Consider the following 16780-nt stretch of genomic DNA (forward strand, 5'->3'; position numbering starts at 1 on the left):
TGCATTTATATTTAGGGCTTTCCAATGTACATTAAGAAAAGTTTTAACATGAATTTTCATGAAAGACGAGTGAGTTATCCTCATTGAACCATGATCTGTGAGAATTAAAGAACACTAATGGACCAAGTCTTGATTTAAATGGTTAGTGAAGTATCTGATAGGAAATAAGTAACTGAAGTAAAACAAGTCAAGGAGAAACCTATGTTGCCCCAGACTTTCAAGGAAATTTGATTGAGACCCCCTTCCAATTTAGTGACATGCATGGATACGTTTTGTGACCCTTAGGCTAGCAGAGCAAAGGGGAGAACAATAAATAACTAGAGGTTAAGATAAGTTTAGACTCTCTAGTAGGCCATGTCACTGGCTCACAGACCTATAAAAGGTCTTGGTCAACAGCATTGTGGGAGTCAGCAGATTTGCAGAGCTGTCTTCCAGGCATTCCACCGTGCTTGTCCGATACTGGTATTGTTTTCTTGAAATAAATACATTACTAAACAAGCAAGCAAGTGTCACGAAGATTCCTTCTGCATCTACATATCACGGGTGGTCAAGATATGACATTAGTAATGGAGTTAAAAATTAGATTTAAAAAAATGTTTATTGGGATTTTTTGGGGTTCTGACACTTTTGGATAATTGAATATGCCATGGGTCAAATTGACAACAGGAGGGTTAATGTACATGTTCCTGATGGTCTGCTTTTGAAGGTCATAAAGAGGCATCAGTTTGAATTACAGTCTGTTTCAGCCCGATAAAATCACCTCACAGGAGGTGACAATTTTTAAAACTTCATTATAATTCTAATCTATTACTGTTCATCTATGAGGTAAATAGTATAGTTAGTGAGAAATGCTCTTACCTTTTTCTTTCCAGATGTATTCTTCAATCTCTCTTTGTTCTTAATGGCCCCACAGGCTTATTTACCCATGCTGTTTTGTTGCTACATTTCACTTGCCGTTTATGCACCTAAAGCATGACCACTGTCTGCCATAGTATGTTTTCACCAGTAAAATTCATCACATCTTGTTTTTTGTAAATTCAATGTCATTTGTTCACAAACATAATTATACAGTATTTCGCTAGAAGTGAAATATAAAGTAAGATTTAAATGAGTTTGTGGACAATTTATGTATACTGTACACAACAAGGAACATTTACAGTTTTTCCCAGTCGCTTTGGTGCATTTCTCGAATCATCCTCGACATTTGCAAAACAGTGAGTGCGTTTCTCAAAACAATTTGTACAAATAGCAAAACACCATGAATTACCTGCAAAAGCCAGTATCTTGCTCAAAATCCTTAGTCCATCTCTCAAAAGTAAATATCTGTGTTAATGAACATGTCAGTGCTATCAGAATGACAAGTCCTTGTGTCATTGTGTACAGATAAGACAGTCAAATTGCTTAGTCTTGTTGTCAATATAACTGTGTACTCTGGAGGGACGCTCTGAATGTTAACTATGGCTAAAGTTTTAATGACAGTTATTGTAAATTGTAAGTTACACCTTAGTGTATGTGGGAGATTGATTGCAAGAGACTGAACAAGATTCACATTTACGCTTTTACATTGTAAATTGTGTTGTGCTCCAGCTATATATATATACTTGCCAGTTGATGGTTCATGAGATGCACCTTTGAGCTATTATAGAAAACTGGTTGATCATTGGTTGATCTAATGCTTCACATATTTCCCTTTGTTAGAGAAAGTCAAGATTAACCTGGGAGAAATTTACCAATTCAGGACAGGATTAGAAAAGTCTAATGGAAATGTAAAGAAATATGACTGACATATTCTAACAGCATGTTCAACCATTTTGCACGTGAAGACTTATGCGATGAACTAATGCCTAAATGTTGTAGAGGGTGAGACTATTCAACAGAGACCCATTATAATACATTTTGATCAACATGACATAAGCACTTGATAATGTAAGAAACAGCAGAGAATTAACATAATCATTTGCATGGATGTTACCAAAGCATTTGCAACGTGTTCAAAGAAATGAGAAACTGCTTTTTTGATGTGCACAAGTGACGCAATGATGTGAAGATTGAACAAGTAGTTTTGAGAATTTCAATTCTGATCTGAGAAATGTACCAAAGCGACTGAGAATAACTGTATTAGAAATAATTTGGTCTTCCTTGGTTAGCATTGTAGAATATTTTTGTACGACTTCAACTACATTTGATAACTTAATTTGGGAATGTTTTATTCCATTTTTCATATTTAGATTTTTATTTATAAATGTGATTTATGCCTATCCTCTTCTCTCTTTATCAGTCCCCTAAATCACTCCTCATGTCTAATGTCTTTACCAAATTAAGTTAAAGTATGTCACACACACACACACGCACACACACACAGAGAGAGAGAGACAGAGAGAGAGAGAGAGAGAGAGAGAGAGTGTTGTGTCTGCTTTTGCCACTTCTGGATTAGTCCTGCTGCTTTTTCCTCCCACACAGATGCAGAGCCTTAATGTGTGCTCTCATGCTTTGAGAGATTTAAGAAACTTAGATTTCAGATTCCACTAAGTGGGCTGCAAGCAGAGTGATACTGTACACACACAATACTTAACATGAATATACAACTCAATGCTTTGAGAAACAAGCCTACATGAATAAGTGGTGTTATTATTCTTTATGATGAACAATTAACGAGAGTGCAATTTTTAATGTGGTGATTTTGTCTGCTCTTTTAAAGCAGTGTGAGCAGCATGCTGTTGAGATTAATTATGTAGGACATCAAACCACCTAGTTGTGTTTCATTCATAGAGTAAGGAAGAATACAATTTATTATCCACACAATAAAATCTGTAGTACATCATATTACAAGTCTGTCTTATTCCAGTGCACCTAAACCTTTCAGACACAGTTTTCACCTTTAGTATATAATACTGTCAGACAGCGTGTTACAAATTACCAAAGCAGATCAAAAAAACATTCATTCAGCTTCTTAACAAAAAGTGTTCAAGATGCAACAAACTCCTTTATCTGCCGGATTAGCAGGTGGTCAGTCTGAGGATCATTAAATGTTTAGATGTGATTTCTAACTATGAGCAACATGAGTTTACAGTATTATTAAGATGGACACGTTTGAAGAGGACAACAATATGATTCATGATGAATATAATAAATGAGCATACAACATGTTAAATGTATTTACAGTTAGTTCAATAGAAATCCAACACAGACAGGCTCCTGAAGATTAATATGTAAAATGCAGATCGCTGTAAAATAACTAAACCTCACCATTTCTACCCAAAATTCTCTCCAGTCACAAAATATTTATAGAATGTTTTAAGAGTGTGAATAATTCATCTGATTGAACTAGAATCATGAGGTTTCTGTGTATTTTCTGTCCATTTCCATGAGCCTGACAGAAAGAGGAATCTTGTTACAAAGACTTCAGAAAGAGGTTTCAAAGTGTGACAGAGCTAACACTACCCTTCTCCAGAGTATTTATTGGATTAAATACAATAGTAGGCTGTTTTATATGAAACTTGTTCAATGCAAGAGAGCAGGATTAAAGCAGCTTTTTTGAACTACAGTACATGTCGTTGCTACTGTATTCAATAACCAAATGAATCCTTCCAACATGATTTCACTAACACTGAGTCATAAGAAACACTGGAATGGATATATGATAGCATTTGTTTCTATGTGTTACACACTGACAGTAAAAGACAAGGAAAGACCAGTAAGACAGTGATGTCAAAAAAGGGGGCGAGCTGCAGTGAGCTCTGGGAGGCTAATCAAAGCCAGGTGAATGTTCACTGCATTAGGAAGTAAGCACTAAGCTCAACAAAACAACTCAGCAAACTTATCACGACACAGATAAAGTTAAGATTCTTCTTATCCCTGTGCAGTACATGAAACAATACGCTTTGCTTTTTTATTTACAATTACAAACAACAAGGATTCATAACATTTAAATTGGCACACAATAGCAGCGATCAGACTGAGAAGTAAAACTTGGACTTTTGATTTGTTCCGTCAGTGTGGTCTCTGCCCAAGTGCAAGCTGTCTGAACTTTTGAAATACTCTCACAACATATTAAAGGTTAAAAGTAAAAGATGTACACATTAATACTTAATAAAAGAAACACAGAGTTATACACTACACGATGAACTTCTGTTTGTTTTTTTACACTCATCCTGCAACATTTTTATAATAATACAGCAGGTGGTTTGTTGTGATGCTCAGCAGACAGGAAGATGAGGAGGAAACATAAATCTATTTGAGGTGGAAGAAGCTGGAATGTTTTGGTGGTGCAGCCATCAGCATGTTAGCTTGGTTCTTGTGAGTTATGTGGATCTATGATGAATACAATACACAATTTAGATTTATTTAATTCAATGCATGTTTATGTGTAGCAATGTAATTTATAAAATACACAAATATGTGATGTCTTTATCTTAGCTGTTTTCTCTGACTGTGTTGGTCATTAACACTTACAGTGCATGGAGGCTGCATCCAGGGCTCCCCATCAATTTGCATGGGCAGGGCTTTGATTGTCCTAAAAACAGGAAGGCAGAAAGTCAAATGTAGTTGTAATGAACTATTTATACTTAATGTGAATACATTGTATTTGTTTGAACACAACTGCATTTGGGGAGGGGATGTAGGCAGTGTTGTAGTACTCAAGTACAGGACTTGGTCTTGAGTCTGATCCTGATTTTCAGGACTTGTAACTCGACTTAGACTTGAGTACAGACTTGAAAGATGGAGACAAGGAGTCAGACTTATTAATTGATTTAAGGCTGTTTTATGTTTTTTGAAAGTTTTTTTCAGGGCCTAATAAATTATTCAGCTTTGAGCAAGGCCTGGCATGATGCACACAGTAAAGTAAGAGACTAAAGCTTGCCTACTTGGACTGTTGATTATGTTAGTGCAAGCTAATAGTAATGTTAGCAACCAAAGGGACTTAACCACTGGGTCCAAGATAGTTGGTTAGTCAAAATTCTGATTAATAGCAGTCGTGGGTTGCAAGTAGTTTGCAGTGATCCAGCTGCAGTAGAATCAAGAGTGCATCTCCCAATTGAGAGAGGCGCAGTGTGCATTTATGCACGACACAAGTTCATTGACAATATTAATTTCCTGACATGCTGACAGAATATGTCAGAATCTAATGTTAACTAATGTGTTTTTACTCATCCAAAAGGTCCCACACAGTCCTGGTTCATACAGTAAATAGTTGGGAGTGAAACACCGGAACTTTTTATAATAAATAATATTTACAAAGAAGACTCAACTAGGACTAGGACTTTATCTACATTCTTCTTAGGTGACCCAGACTTTATCACTGAGGACTCGAGACTCGACTGGGACTCAAGGTTTGATGACTAGCCTACAACACTTCCTGTAGGCAAGAGAACACACCTTATAGTAATTTGTGAGCTCTGTGCCAGTCTGTGTCCGGCGCTCTTCAGTCCAGTGTAGATCTGTCCCATCTCTAGGACTCCTTCCAGCCCCACAACCTCCAGACGCTTATCACTCATATCTGCAGAGCAACAACACACTCAACATTAAATAAGTATGATAAACAACCAGGCCAACGGCAGCCACACAAGACATTAGTGAACTAAATATATATGTAGGAGAGTACAGCAATAAAAACATCCTCCTTCCAGCCTAGTCTCACCTTGGGGGATAGTTTTGAGAAGTTCAGGATCAGTAATAGCATCCCTGTGTTCCACCTCTGGCATGTTATCAGGTTTCTTGGACTCGCCCCACAGATTGGAGCCACCGTGCATGCTGGGTATGTTGAGGACAGCTATGCCCCCAAGAGACACGTTGCCCAGGTCCAGAGGTCTTCCGCAGCACTATGGGAAACAAAACTGCAGGTTCTTTAGAGTGTAAAAAACTATACTAGAGAATAATTTGACACATCAGCTACAGGACTGTTGGATATTCTAACCTCAATTGTGAGACACTCCTTAAGCCTCTTGCAGGAGGATCTGAGGGTCTCAGAAGTGGCAAACTCAAGGTACCAAAGTTTGTTTTTCATTCTGAAAAACAAATGCTTAATTGATTAAAAATGTAGTAGTAATAGTTTTTCCTCTTCATTCATACAGTTCATTTGAATCCTCACCTGCTGTTGAATCTTTGGGGGTGTTTCTCTCTCATGGTGTGGAAACGATGAGCAATAGAAGCATCCTGTTCACACCGGATAGACACGAAATCATAGTAAGTCATGTTTAGGACAAAATACTGATGTTACTGCATAGACATAAACATACAGAGTCATGTGTTTTCTTAAAGAAGTCAATCAACATTCAGCTGAAGCTTTACTGTAACTCACCACACCAACAGAGAAGTAGTTGTTGATGATCTCGTAGGGCACAGGATCTCCTGCCTCCTGCGGATCATCCGGGATCACCTGGATGCTCCAGCGGTCCACCCCAATCACCTCACTATTTACAATCTCCTTCAGGATCTCTCTCAAGTCTGAACCCTCATAGCCTGTCAATGAATAATTGAATAGCTTTAATAAGTGTACAACATAGGGCTCCTATAACTCAGTGATGGTGGAGCTGGTCTCACCTCCTCCCCAGCGCAGACAGCGAGCCAGGTCGTTGCCAGTGCCCAGAGGCAGGACAGCCACAGGGGGATGCACCTGCAGGTCTGCTTTGTCTGAAATCACAGGAGCAGTATTTAGCCTTAGAGGTTATATATTCAGTACTCTTTTCTGAAAACTAAAGAGATCTACAGCACCTATAGCATCCAGGAGCCAGCCAACAGTGCCGTCTCCTCCACACGCCAGGATCCTGTACTGAGGCAGGTTGCGGAAGAAGTGGAGTCTGAAGAGACAAAATTGTGAGGGGATTAAAACCATGTAAGGGGAAGTCTGACTGTTAGTCTCACAGCAGTAAAAGTTTATGGTACCCTGCTGTAGGGCCGCCATTGGACAGATTGTACACCTGACGGGGGTTCAGCAGGTACTGAAACTTTCTCAGGACTCTGTGGAAAACACAGAAAAACACAAATTTAAACATCCAAGCAGGGAGAGAATAAAATGGACCTAATTCATATTCTATTTTTTTCTAGCAGTGGTTATATTTCTAACATGTCTGGCCTTCATGTGTCCTACCTTTCCCCCTGTTTTCCTCCACTTTTTGGGTTTACAAACACCAGCAGTGGGTGGGTGTCTGGAATTGGAAGAGTCTGAAGAAAAATACATGATAGATTAAGATCTTGTAGTTTATGTAACTCACAGAAAAACATGATATATATATATATAGAGAGAGAGAGAGAGAGAGATGTAACAACACAAGCTGTGAGTCAGGCACAGTCTTTGAGGAGGCATCAGTCAAACATCTGCTGCTGTTAAATAAAGACGATGGAGCTTACTTTAAAGGAAACAGACTTTTTCTTTAAGCACAGCTATCAAAGATTCGGGTTATTTTCCATTTTTGCAACACGAATGTTTGCTTTTATATTTAACATTTTGATAAAAGGCTGGCAGTGCCACGGCAGATATTTTTAGGTGTGTAGGAATATTTAGCTGGAAAGTGTGGGCTGTGAATGTGTAAAATGTTCCTGAATTAACATACATAACAAAACAGAGCAAACCAAAACCTGCTACAATCAGAAGCAGTGCATTAAGACATGTTTTATGTAGCAATAGAATTAGCTTCAGGTAAATGTATCTTTGCCAGCTTTGGTCCTGGAATCTAGAGCAATGTGACTTTAAGCTCCAATGCTTTTTTTTTACCTTTTTAAAAGGAGGTAACAAATCAAAGCTACCTCAAAGTGTTCAGGAAATTAGTTTCTAATCACTAATACTTGAAAAAGGAATGAAAGGAGCATTTAATAGGAGCTGACCTGCAAGACGTGGCCATCAGGGGTGACATTTAACAGGCTGGTGTCCTCCTCCTGCAGAACAATTATTAAATACATTAAGAAAATTACTTTAAAACAATACCATAAAGCCAAATTTAGAGTATTTTCTTTTTATCACTGAGCGGTTATTTTAACCTTGGAGATGGCATGTATGGCCCATGGAGGCAGTATATGGTCTCTGAGTGGTCCACAGTCACAGGAAGATGACCCAGTGAGAAGACACTCATCATGACGCTTTAAAAAACAAAACATTGGTGAGCGAGCAAACAAAAAAAAAAACATTATCTTTGGCAAGGAGCCAAAAAAAATTTACTCACCTTCTCCTGGCACCACACACACCGCCTCCCTGCTAAAGTCTTTATCTTCTTGTGGCAGACCTGACACTTGGTGGACTTACAGTCAGCTCGTATCCAGTCATGAGATGCTACCTGAGACACAAAGGAGTAAACAAAAAGAGCTTGAGAAGAAAGCTGAATACACTTTTACAAATCCTATTTCAATTATTTATCCTTTTTTTTTATTATTTACCAACTATGGCAGTAATCATGAGTTACTATCCTAAATATCAAAGATCATATATCTCTGCGGCAGCACACTGGCACCACAAACCTCCCAAAGCACCAGGGTAATTTGGCCAGCTCTCTGTTGTGATTTATTCAAGATAATGTGAATCAGTGAACAGATTCTGAGAGGCTGCACTGGAAGAGGACAGCAAATGGATCATTGTCCAAGCTTGGGCAAAATGAGGACACTTAACAGATGTACATAGCAGACTGTGTCGGATGTGATCCATAGCTAAAAAAAAAACACTGATGGGCTGTGCTGAACACTGATAATTTCATTCCAATGTTCCCAGTTACTCATATGTTTACTGAAAATGCCAGTTAGATTTTAGTGGGTAAGGAGAGGAATAATATATCACAGCACAAAATACAAGCATTCAGTTCAGTCATCACTGTGAAAATATTAGTTGAACCATTGTTTTTTCAAACTGGGCCTGTTTATTTTGACTCATCTGCCAGAAATATTCACGTGTATCAATCCTTAATTATACACGGACCAAGCAAATGCATTTCTCCTCCTTTTAAAGTAACACTAGCTGAAATAAACTCCAGTGCTGAGCTGTTTTTGGAAATGACTGAGTCTATACTTAAAATCAATTTGTGACTTGTAAAGTTACAATCATTCGTCAGTAGGAAACATTGAGGTTTCAGGCAGTAGTATGAAGGTTGAAAGGTGTAACTTAAAGTTGGAAAAGATAAAGTTGAAGAGCTTTTGTCCTTCTTACACCAATATCCTTCTTAGATTTGACAAAGGTTCGAGCGCAGGGTTCAGGATTCTTGTTGGCACACTGACTGTGGACGGTGTACTTACAGCCTGCAGAAGAAAAACATGTGGGTCAAGATGAAGTCTGTGTCCTCTAAGTTTAATTTAATACTGTGGCATAAACAGATCTGTTGTCATTGGCTGGTAAATACATTAACACTGAAAATCATAAACAGCATTATAAAGACCCCTCAGTCATATTTGTCCTGTGTGTGAGGTGCTCAGCTGCCCCCTGCTGGACGTATTGAGTTCTTACAGGTGCAGCAGAGTCCCTGCTTCCCAAGGCCGAGCAGCATGCTCTGACATACGCTGCAGTACGTCGGCTTGTTAAAGTGCTTCATCCTCCAGATGTGCTGCCCGTCCCTCTCAGTCATCTGTGGGAGAGGGGACAGCAAAAGTAAAGAACTAACTAAAAGAAAAAAGTAATCAGACAGTCAGTGTTGTGTTTTGTATTAAGGTACCATTTGCAGTTTGTTCATAATTTGTATAAAACAGCAGATGTTATGGGAAAACTAATGTGATGTAAAGTGACAAATATCAAACGTTTTGTGTCACCTTTAGTCCAAGCAGAACAAGTAGAGGCACATTGTTCATGCCTCCCTTCACCCACTCCTCCAGAGTGACCGTCCCACTGCCGTCCACGTCGATGTTTATCATCATCTGGTTCAGCACCTGTCCAACCATCAAGTGTCTTTAGTATTTTATGACAAATTATTTTATTCAATGTAAATAAGTGAAAAAGACATTAAAATGAGACTTGTCATACAGGTCTGAGTTCAGTCACATCCCAGCCCAGGTAATTAGCTGCTCGCATCATCTGGGTAATGATACGATCCACTTCCTAAAGGACAGAGAACAGGGATGATGTTAGATTTAACTTTATCTGTCTTAATCAATGAGAAAAATACAGTGAAGACTGACTATTTCACACTGCATTCAAAACAAGCCACTCAATTTAAGCTGGTACATAATGGCTCAAAGTTAAATGTAACCAAAAACAAAGTTAAAGAAACTGGTGAGTGATTTAGAGTAACTCACAGAGCTGTCAAGGAGCTTGTTGCAGTCCTTGTCGTAGAGCTTGAAAGTAACTAGAGAAAAAGAAAGTCAGACAGTTATCCATATGATGTTTTTTTACTCTCTAGGGTTTCCTAAATTACAAGTCTGAATTATTTATCAGTGGTGAATTTTTATTAAATGCAGTGTACACTGTGAAAAAACTATGTCAAAAAATGTTCAAAAGGTAGATGAAACCAACATTCAAGTTTTTCCCGTGGCTGTCCCTCCTCCAGTACCGAGAAGTAACAGGACACATCACGAAGCAAGACCCCGCCTGAGGATAAAGGAAAATAACTTTTAATCAAACTGGAAATTTTATTACACTTCTGAGACCTAAAACTGCATTTTTTTTTGTATTATTGGGATTGAGATGCAATAGAAAAACAAAATTTTCCATGGACTGTAGACTGTTTCTTCATCATTCTTTTTTTCATTGATTCTTTTTTTTTTTTTTTATTTATTTGTAAATGGACCATGTGCAATATTTAACATAAATGTCACCATTTGATGCATTGTACCAGAGTTAGCTTAAAGCTAATTTACATCTGCAGTCCCTTGGCAGGTCACAATTAAAACATCACATTGTTAAAACGTTTGCACGCACGCACGCACGCACGCACGCACGCACGAACGCACGCACGCACAAACAAACAAACAAACAAACAATACTGTATATCAAGTTAAATGTATCAAATCAGTGGTTGCAGTGTTGAGTGTTTCTTTAGCAGACTTTTCAGTTTGGTTTTGAAGCTGCTGAGAGATTCACAGTTCTTAATATCCTCCGGTAAGGTGTTCCACTGAGTTGTGGCTTTCACACAAAAAGCTGACTGTCCAAAGGCAGTACAGCGAAAGGATACATTGCAATTTCTAAACAAAGATATTCTTGTGGATTTAATGGAGTCCACTGAGCGAAAGTTGATAAACTGATGTAGTGGAGGCGGGGCTAAGCCATTTAAAATCTTATACACAAGACACAAATTTGAAAACAATTTAAAATTCTCAAAGCTCAAAAGATGATGTTTCTACAGTATCCTACAGTGGTGACATTGCATTGTTTTTTTGTCCAGTATCTTTAAGGTTTGTTTATACAGAGAGTGAAGTGGTTTAATGACCACTACCCAGTCTGACCCCAGCATGTGATACAGTATGACATGTGGGAAAGGATCATAGCATGCATAAAAGTCTTGGCTGCATCCACTGAAAAACAGCTTCTTATGTGTCTAAAGTTTGTCAAATTATATTTGATGTTTTTTTTGGAAGTGCTGTTGTGCATCAGAAGCTAAGCGTAGCTGCAGAACTGGGTGATTTTTTTCCTCTTAACATCTGCACCATGCGGGTACATAAAAGAAGTTTGGACTTCAAATAAATAAAATAATGTACCTCCTTCTGGCAGGAGGCTCTTTGGGTACCAATCCTGCTCCACATGTTGAAAGTAGCGAAACAGGCGCTGGCAGAAATGTGCAGGTAAATCATCCACTTCCAGGTAGGTCTTTAGAAAGAGACAGAAGCCCACTGCATCCACGCACTGTGGAGCGAAATCAAAGTCATTATCAGAATAGACTAAAAAGATTCAAATCATGTGACAGTGCACCATTTCTATTTGTGGTGATGTCTTGTTATTGGGGCTTGAATTTGTGAATACTTTTTGAGGACACACACAGAGTGCTGAGTGGAACCTATCAGCAATCCACGACTAAACCTGAAGTGTATGCAGAATAAAGTGAAGAAAACTAAAGCAAAATCAATTACTGTTAACCTTGACTTAATGGAGACTTTTCTTTCAAGGAAATTACTTTTTGCTTTACAACTAAAACCTCAAATATAAGAAATACAAAATGCATTGCTTTGTCAAGTAAAGAGTTCCACATAATCACTGTTGAGAAAACTTACCTCACCAATGGTGTGCTGAGCCAGTTTACCTCCAGGTTGAAATTCCTTTATCACATCTTTCACCCGGAAACTGCTGTCTGTATAGGGGAAGATGTCAGGGTAAAAGGAGAGCAATTCAACAAATGATAAAGGACTTGAGGATAAGATCAAATGTGATCCTCTCTTCTAAAAATAAAGACCAGACTAACTTAGTGACACATTCAGTTCTTTAACTATTTGCTCCTGTCACTTATTTTGCACATCCTGAGTGCTAAACCAGGACACAAACAACATGGGCAGACAGTGTGAATCTGACTAATCTGCTCCCTGCTCCCAGAGGAGCACGCAGCAGTGTGTTCAGGTCTCTGAGGTCCACAGAGGTGCAGGTGTAATTATCCATCTATCCATTATCCAACAGTGCAAAGTCCCCCCCCCCCCCCCCCCCCCCCCCAACACTAAAAGCCTACACACCCATTTCATTCTTTTCAAAGCTTCTGAGTATGCGCAGGAATATTTTTAGCTCTGTCCTCATACTTTCTGTTTCCTGTCAACAGATGCATCAAAGTCTGCATTGGTTTAAACCTCACGGTGCAAAAACATGCACTCACATTTTGGAGACGTTGTTCGTGTGTCGATGCTGAATGATTCTCCAGAGAGACACCGTATGAGTTTGAAACGTTCCCTGTCAGATGCTGATGTCCATTACTACTGACAACAGCTGCTCACGTCTCCAATGGAGAGTTATTGGAAGTAACATTAAAGTGATCCGTCAGGTGTATTAGAGCTTGCACATTTTGATCCCTCACATTTAACCCCCATTTGCTACACTGTTCAGGACATACGGTCTAATCTGAAAGAATAAGATAAAAGTTTTCTTATTGATTTGAGTGAATGAAATCTACTTTTTCTTCTCTTTGTTAACTGTAACTACACACACCCAACTCAACTCAACTTTATTTATATAGCACCTTTCATACATAAAAAACATGCAGTCCAAAGTGCTTCACAGAATAACAGAGAGTCAGAAACCAACAGCAGTATTAAAATTATAAAAGGCAAGATTATAAATAAAAGACTTAAAAATAAAATAAAATCAATACAGTAAAACTAATAAAATAAGTAATAGTGGAAAGAAAAGTAAAATATAAGGTAGTGTTAACAAGATCAGGCGAATACAAGAAATAAATAGATAAATAAATAATTAAATAAGATAAATATATGTTAAAGCAATGATTCAAATAATAATGGTTTATTATTATTATTATTGTAATAATAAATGATAATAAATAATAATAATAATAATAATAATAAATACATAAATAAATAAATAATAATAATAATAATAATAATAATAATAATAATAATAATAATAATAATAATAATAATAATAATAATAATAATGCAGTCCAGGGCTAAAAATAAATTACTCAAAATTAAAGGCTAGATTAAAAAGGTAAGTCTTAAGTTTGCTTTTAAAAACACCCAGTCCCCCACCTCTCTTCTCGTCTGTTTTTCCCATTCTGAGTCTTGAATCCAATTATTGTGTGTTCCCTTTCTCTGGACTTGTTCACATCATTATTTTAAAAAGTCTTCATATCATATCTAACTTTACCTACACGTCTGATCCTCACTCCATCCTCTTCAAAACTGATAAACATTCTTAAAAAAGGTCAAGGGGCTGTAAACAGGGCATGAGTGGGACCATAGAGTGGGTGGGACGAGCATGGATGTTTGGTGCAGAAGTTGCTCAGTGACATAGATTGGAGTTTTAAAAAATCCTTTGAAAACATAATTAATCTGTGTCACTTGTATGTCTTTGCACTCTACCTCTGCCTCTGAAGATTGGAGTGACTTCCACAATGCACTAGCTTGTTTTCAAGTAATAATCAACTATTGCTGTGTGATCTTGCTCTCCCTAATGTATTCAAATGATATTGCTCTTTTGTATTGTTTTGTCTGTTTACCCCTTGTTAATGTCGGTATGGATGTGAGGTGTGTGTGTGAAGTGATCAATGTTATGGGGCGGGTGGATCACACAGCAGTGTAACAGCATTAACTGGCTTAGACGAATTGTTGAACAGAGGCTTAAAGATCCATCCATCCATCCATTATCTTGACCGCTTATCCCGTTAGGGGTCTAGGGGGGCTGCAGCCTATCCCAGCTGGCTTCGGGCAGAAGGCAGGGTACACCCTGGACAGGTCGCCAACCTATCACAGGGCTAACACAGAGAGACAGACAACCATTCACACACACACTCACACCTATGGGCAATTTCGAGTGATCAATCAACCTGAGCATGTTTTTGGACTGTGGGAGGAAGCCGGAGTACCCGGAGAGAACCCACGCATGCATGGGGAGAACATGCAAACTCCACACAGAAAGCCGTCCGGGGATTTGAACCAGGAACCTTCTAGCTGGGAGGCACCAGTGCTACCCACTGCACCACCGTGCAGCCCGGCTTAAAGATCAGTTTTTGCAAAAGTGGCAAGGTGAACTGGATAAAATGACATCATGTGATTTATATGTACAATTTAAATGTGATATAAAACTAGAAAAATATTTGTTATTTGAAAACCAGAAGTATAGACAGGCTATTTGTAATTTTAGAACGAATAACACCAGGATCCCTAAGGTCACGGGAAGGTATAAAGGCCTGGATAGAAAACTGAGGATTTGTAATCTCTGTAATGATGATCGTGTGGGCGATGAGTATCATATTTTGTTTGAATGCAGGAACACAAGCATTCTGAATAATAGAGAGAGGTTCATACCCACGTATCATTTTCAACGTCCCTCTGTGTTTAAATTAATTCTGCTTTTGCAATCAGATAAGCCAAAACCTATCTGTAAATTAGGAGCTTTCTGAAGAATGTCCTTCCATTGTTTAAGTAAGATCTGTTGTACTTCAAACATGGCGTGTGCCATCATTATATTGTTTGTTATTTGTAATTTATGTTCTGTGGCTCCATACCATGTGATCATGGTCTGAGCATCAAATTAAAATAAAAATGAAATGAAATGAAAAAAAATCCTTTGAATTTCACATAGATTTGGTGACAATTAAGTCCCAACCAGCAGATTCTGAGTCTGCGTTCATTGACAACATTCAGAGCTCATTTTAAAAAGTAGATACCTCTTCATTTAAATGCTGTTTTCAAACCTTAAATGTGGATGTTTTTTAATTAGGTAAGAAATCCCAATGTTCATACCAGTCTTGGTGTGCTTCAACACAGTACATTTCAGTCAGTTTTAAGTATCGTCCCCAGTGTTTTAACTGTTGCAACCTGAGTTGATGTTCTAAATTATATTTTCCCCCAGTAGCTAAAACAGTAAGTGAGAGGGAGAAACTTACATTCCATGTAATGCTGCAGCTGGATGAAATCCACCGGAGTCAGAGATTCTTCAGTATCATCAGAGGAGGCCATGCTGATCAGCTAAGTGAGCAAAGAGATAACGAAGAGAGTCACAGGTAGGACAGAGAGGAGAACAACTCACAGGATGAGACGTTCACCTCCAGAGAACCTGCAGAAACAAGGGCAAAGTCTTTTGTCATGGCTTTTTTGTCATCCAGTGTTGTGGCAGTGACTCACAACTGGTTTGCCTCCATTCTTTGGATTACACACGCTAAGTAGTAAGTGAAACACTCCTCTCTCTGTGGACACTGATCATACACAGTGTCTGGATCAAGATATTTAGAGTGTCTGGGATTTCTCTTCTACACTAGAGAAATAACTGTAGAAATATACACATGATGTGCCACATTCAGAGAGAAAGCTTTATGTTTGTCACTACTGTAAGATCCTGTAGCTACCCGTATAGTCTGCACATTCGGCTGCAGGTCATAACATAAAAGGTTATGGAGTGTCAGCATGAAACTACCCTTAGCAGGTAATTATAATGCAATAAAGTACAAGTAATTCAGGGTGTGGTGATGTTGAAAACAAGAGTTAGATGAAGCACACCAATGCTCTACCCAAGTCTTCAATCCCACAACAACTAGAAACCCAAACAACAACTAAACAGCTTATTTAGAAATGTAAGGTGCAGCTAAAACAGATGACAAATCACCATGTAACACCCCTTTTTTCAAATAGCATCTATCAGACGGGATAACTGAAGCTCTCTCTCTCTCTCTCTCTCTCTCTCTCTCTCTCTCTCTCTCTCTCTCTCTCTCTCTCTCTCACACACACACAGGTGTTTATTTATCCAGACAGGAGGTGGGCTGTTCCCTTTCTTACCTTTAAGTCTTCTCAGTCCCCAGCTGAAGTAAATGTTAAACTGTCCCAACCTCGGAGTTCCACAACAGCTGATGCTTCTGGGTAAATGTCTGCCGTGCGGTATTAGCGGATATAAGGGATTAGGAAAGGGCGGAGGAGGAGCTTTTGGTGACATGTTTACAGTTAGTGGCACCACCTCGCGCGTGTCCACTCAAACACACATGACTTGATACGCACGCGCGCCTGTGTGATTTGTGATTGCCTCTGAACAAGTAAACACATGTAGCTCAATTAATACTGGGGCCTTAAACACGTACACTCAGAGTTTGCTGGTTGCTGGTTGCTGGTTATGTTTGTAAATGAATTATTATATCTAAACTCAGAATTTATCTCTGAAAAGCATGTTGAACCTTTGAAGAGCAAACAACGCTGGAGCTTATTTCAAATTTAAATCGACAGTGTTTGAAATTAC

The 16780-nt window shown here is 38.5% G+C and overlaps 1 protein-coding gene across 1 annotated transcript; it reads right to left on the reverse strand.

Moving 5' to 3' along the window:
• Nucleotides 1-2752: 2752 nt before the first annotated feature.
• dgkab (diacylglycerol kinase, alpha b) lies at nucleotides 2753-16564 on the reverse strand. The gene is made up of 24 exons (XM_034688133.1): nucleotides 16330-16564; nucleotides 15444-15525; nucleotides 12112-12188; nucleotides 11602-11746; nucleotides 10421-10495; nucleotides 10204-10253; nucleotides 9932-10006; nucleotides 9721-9837; nucleotides 9422-9539; nucleotides 9128-9216; nucleotides 8157-8267; nucleotides 7975-8073; nucleotides 7822-7872; nucleotides 7088-7161; nucleotides 6883-6957; nucleotides 6712-6797; nucleotides 6541-6630; nucleotides 6299-6459; nucleotides 6089-6153; nucleotides 5915-6005; nucleotides 5639-5819; nucleotides 5377-5497; nucleotides 4453-4513; nucleotides 2753-4311 (listed from the first exon to the last, which is right to left on the reverse strand). The coding sequence occupies exons 2-24, from the start codon at nucleotides 15514-15516 to the stop codon at nucleotides 4231-4233; spliced, it is 2166 nt and encodes a 721-aa protein (XP_034544024.1). The 5' UTR covers nucleotides 15517-15525; nucleotides 16330-16564; the 3' UTR covers nucleotides 2753-4230.
• Between the last annotated feature and the right edge of the window lie 216 nt (nucleotides 16565-16780).

Source organism: Notolabrus celidotus, chromosome 1, assembly GCF_009762535.1.
Source record: "Notolabrus celidotus isolate fNotCel1 chromosome 1, fNotCel1.pri, whole genome shotgun sequence".
In the NCBI taxonomy this organism is placed as follows: Eukaryota; Metazoa; Chordata; class Actinopteri; order Labriformes; family Labridae; genus Notolabrus; species Notolabrus celidotus.

Coding starts and splice junctions, on each gene's coding strand:
- dgkab (XM_034688133.1), bottom strand. CDS start 15,516: ATGGCCTCCTCTGATGATACTGAAGAATCTCTGACTCCGGTGGATTTC. Junction 11,747..12,111: donor CTCAGCACACCATTGGTGAG/GTAAGTTTTCTC, acceptor TTCGCTCCACAG/TGCGTGGATGCAGTGGGCTT. Junction 5,820..5,914: donor AGGAGTGTCTCACAATTGAG/GTTAGAATATCC, acceptor TGTTTCCCATAG/TGCTGCGGAAGACCTCTGGA.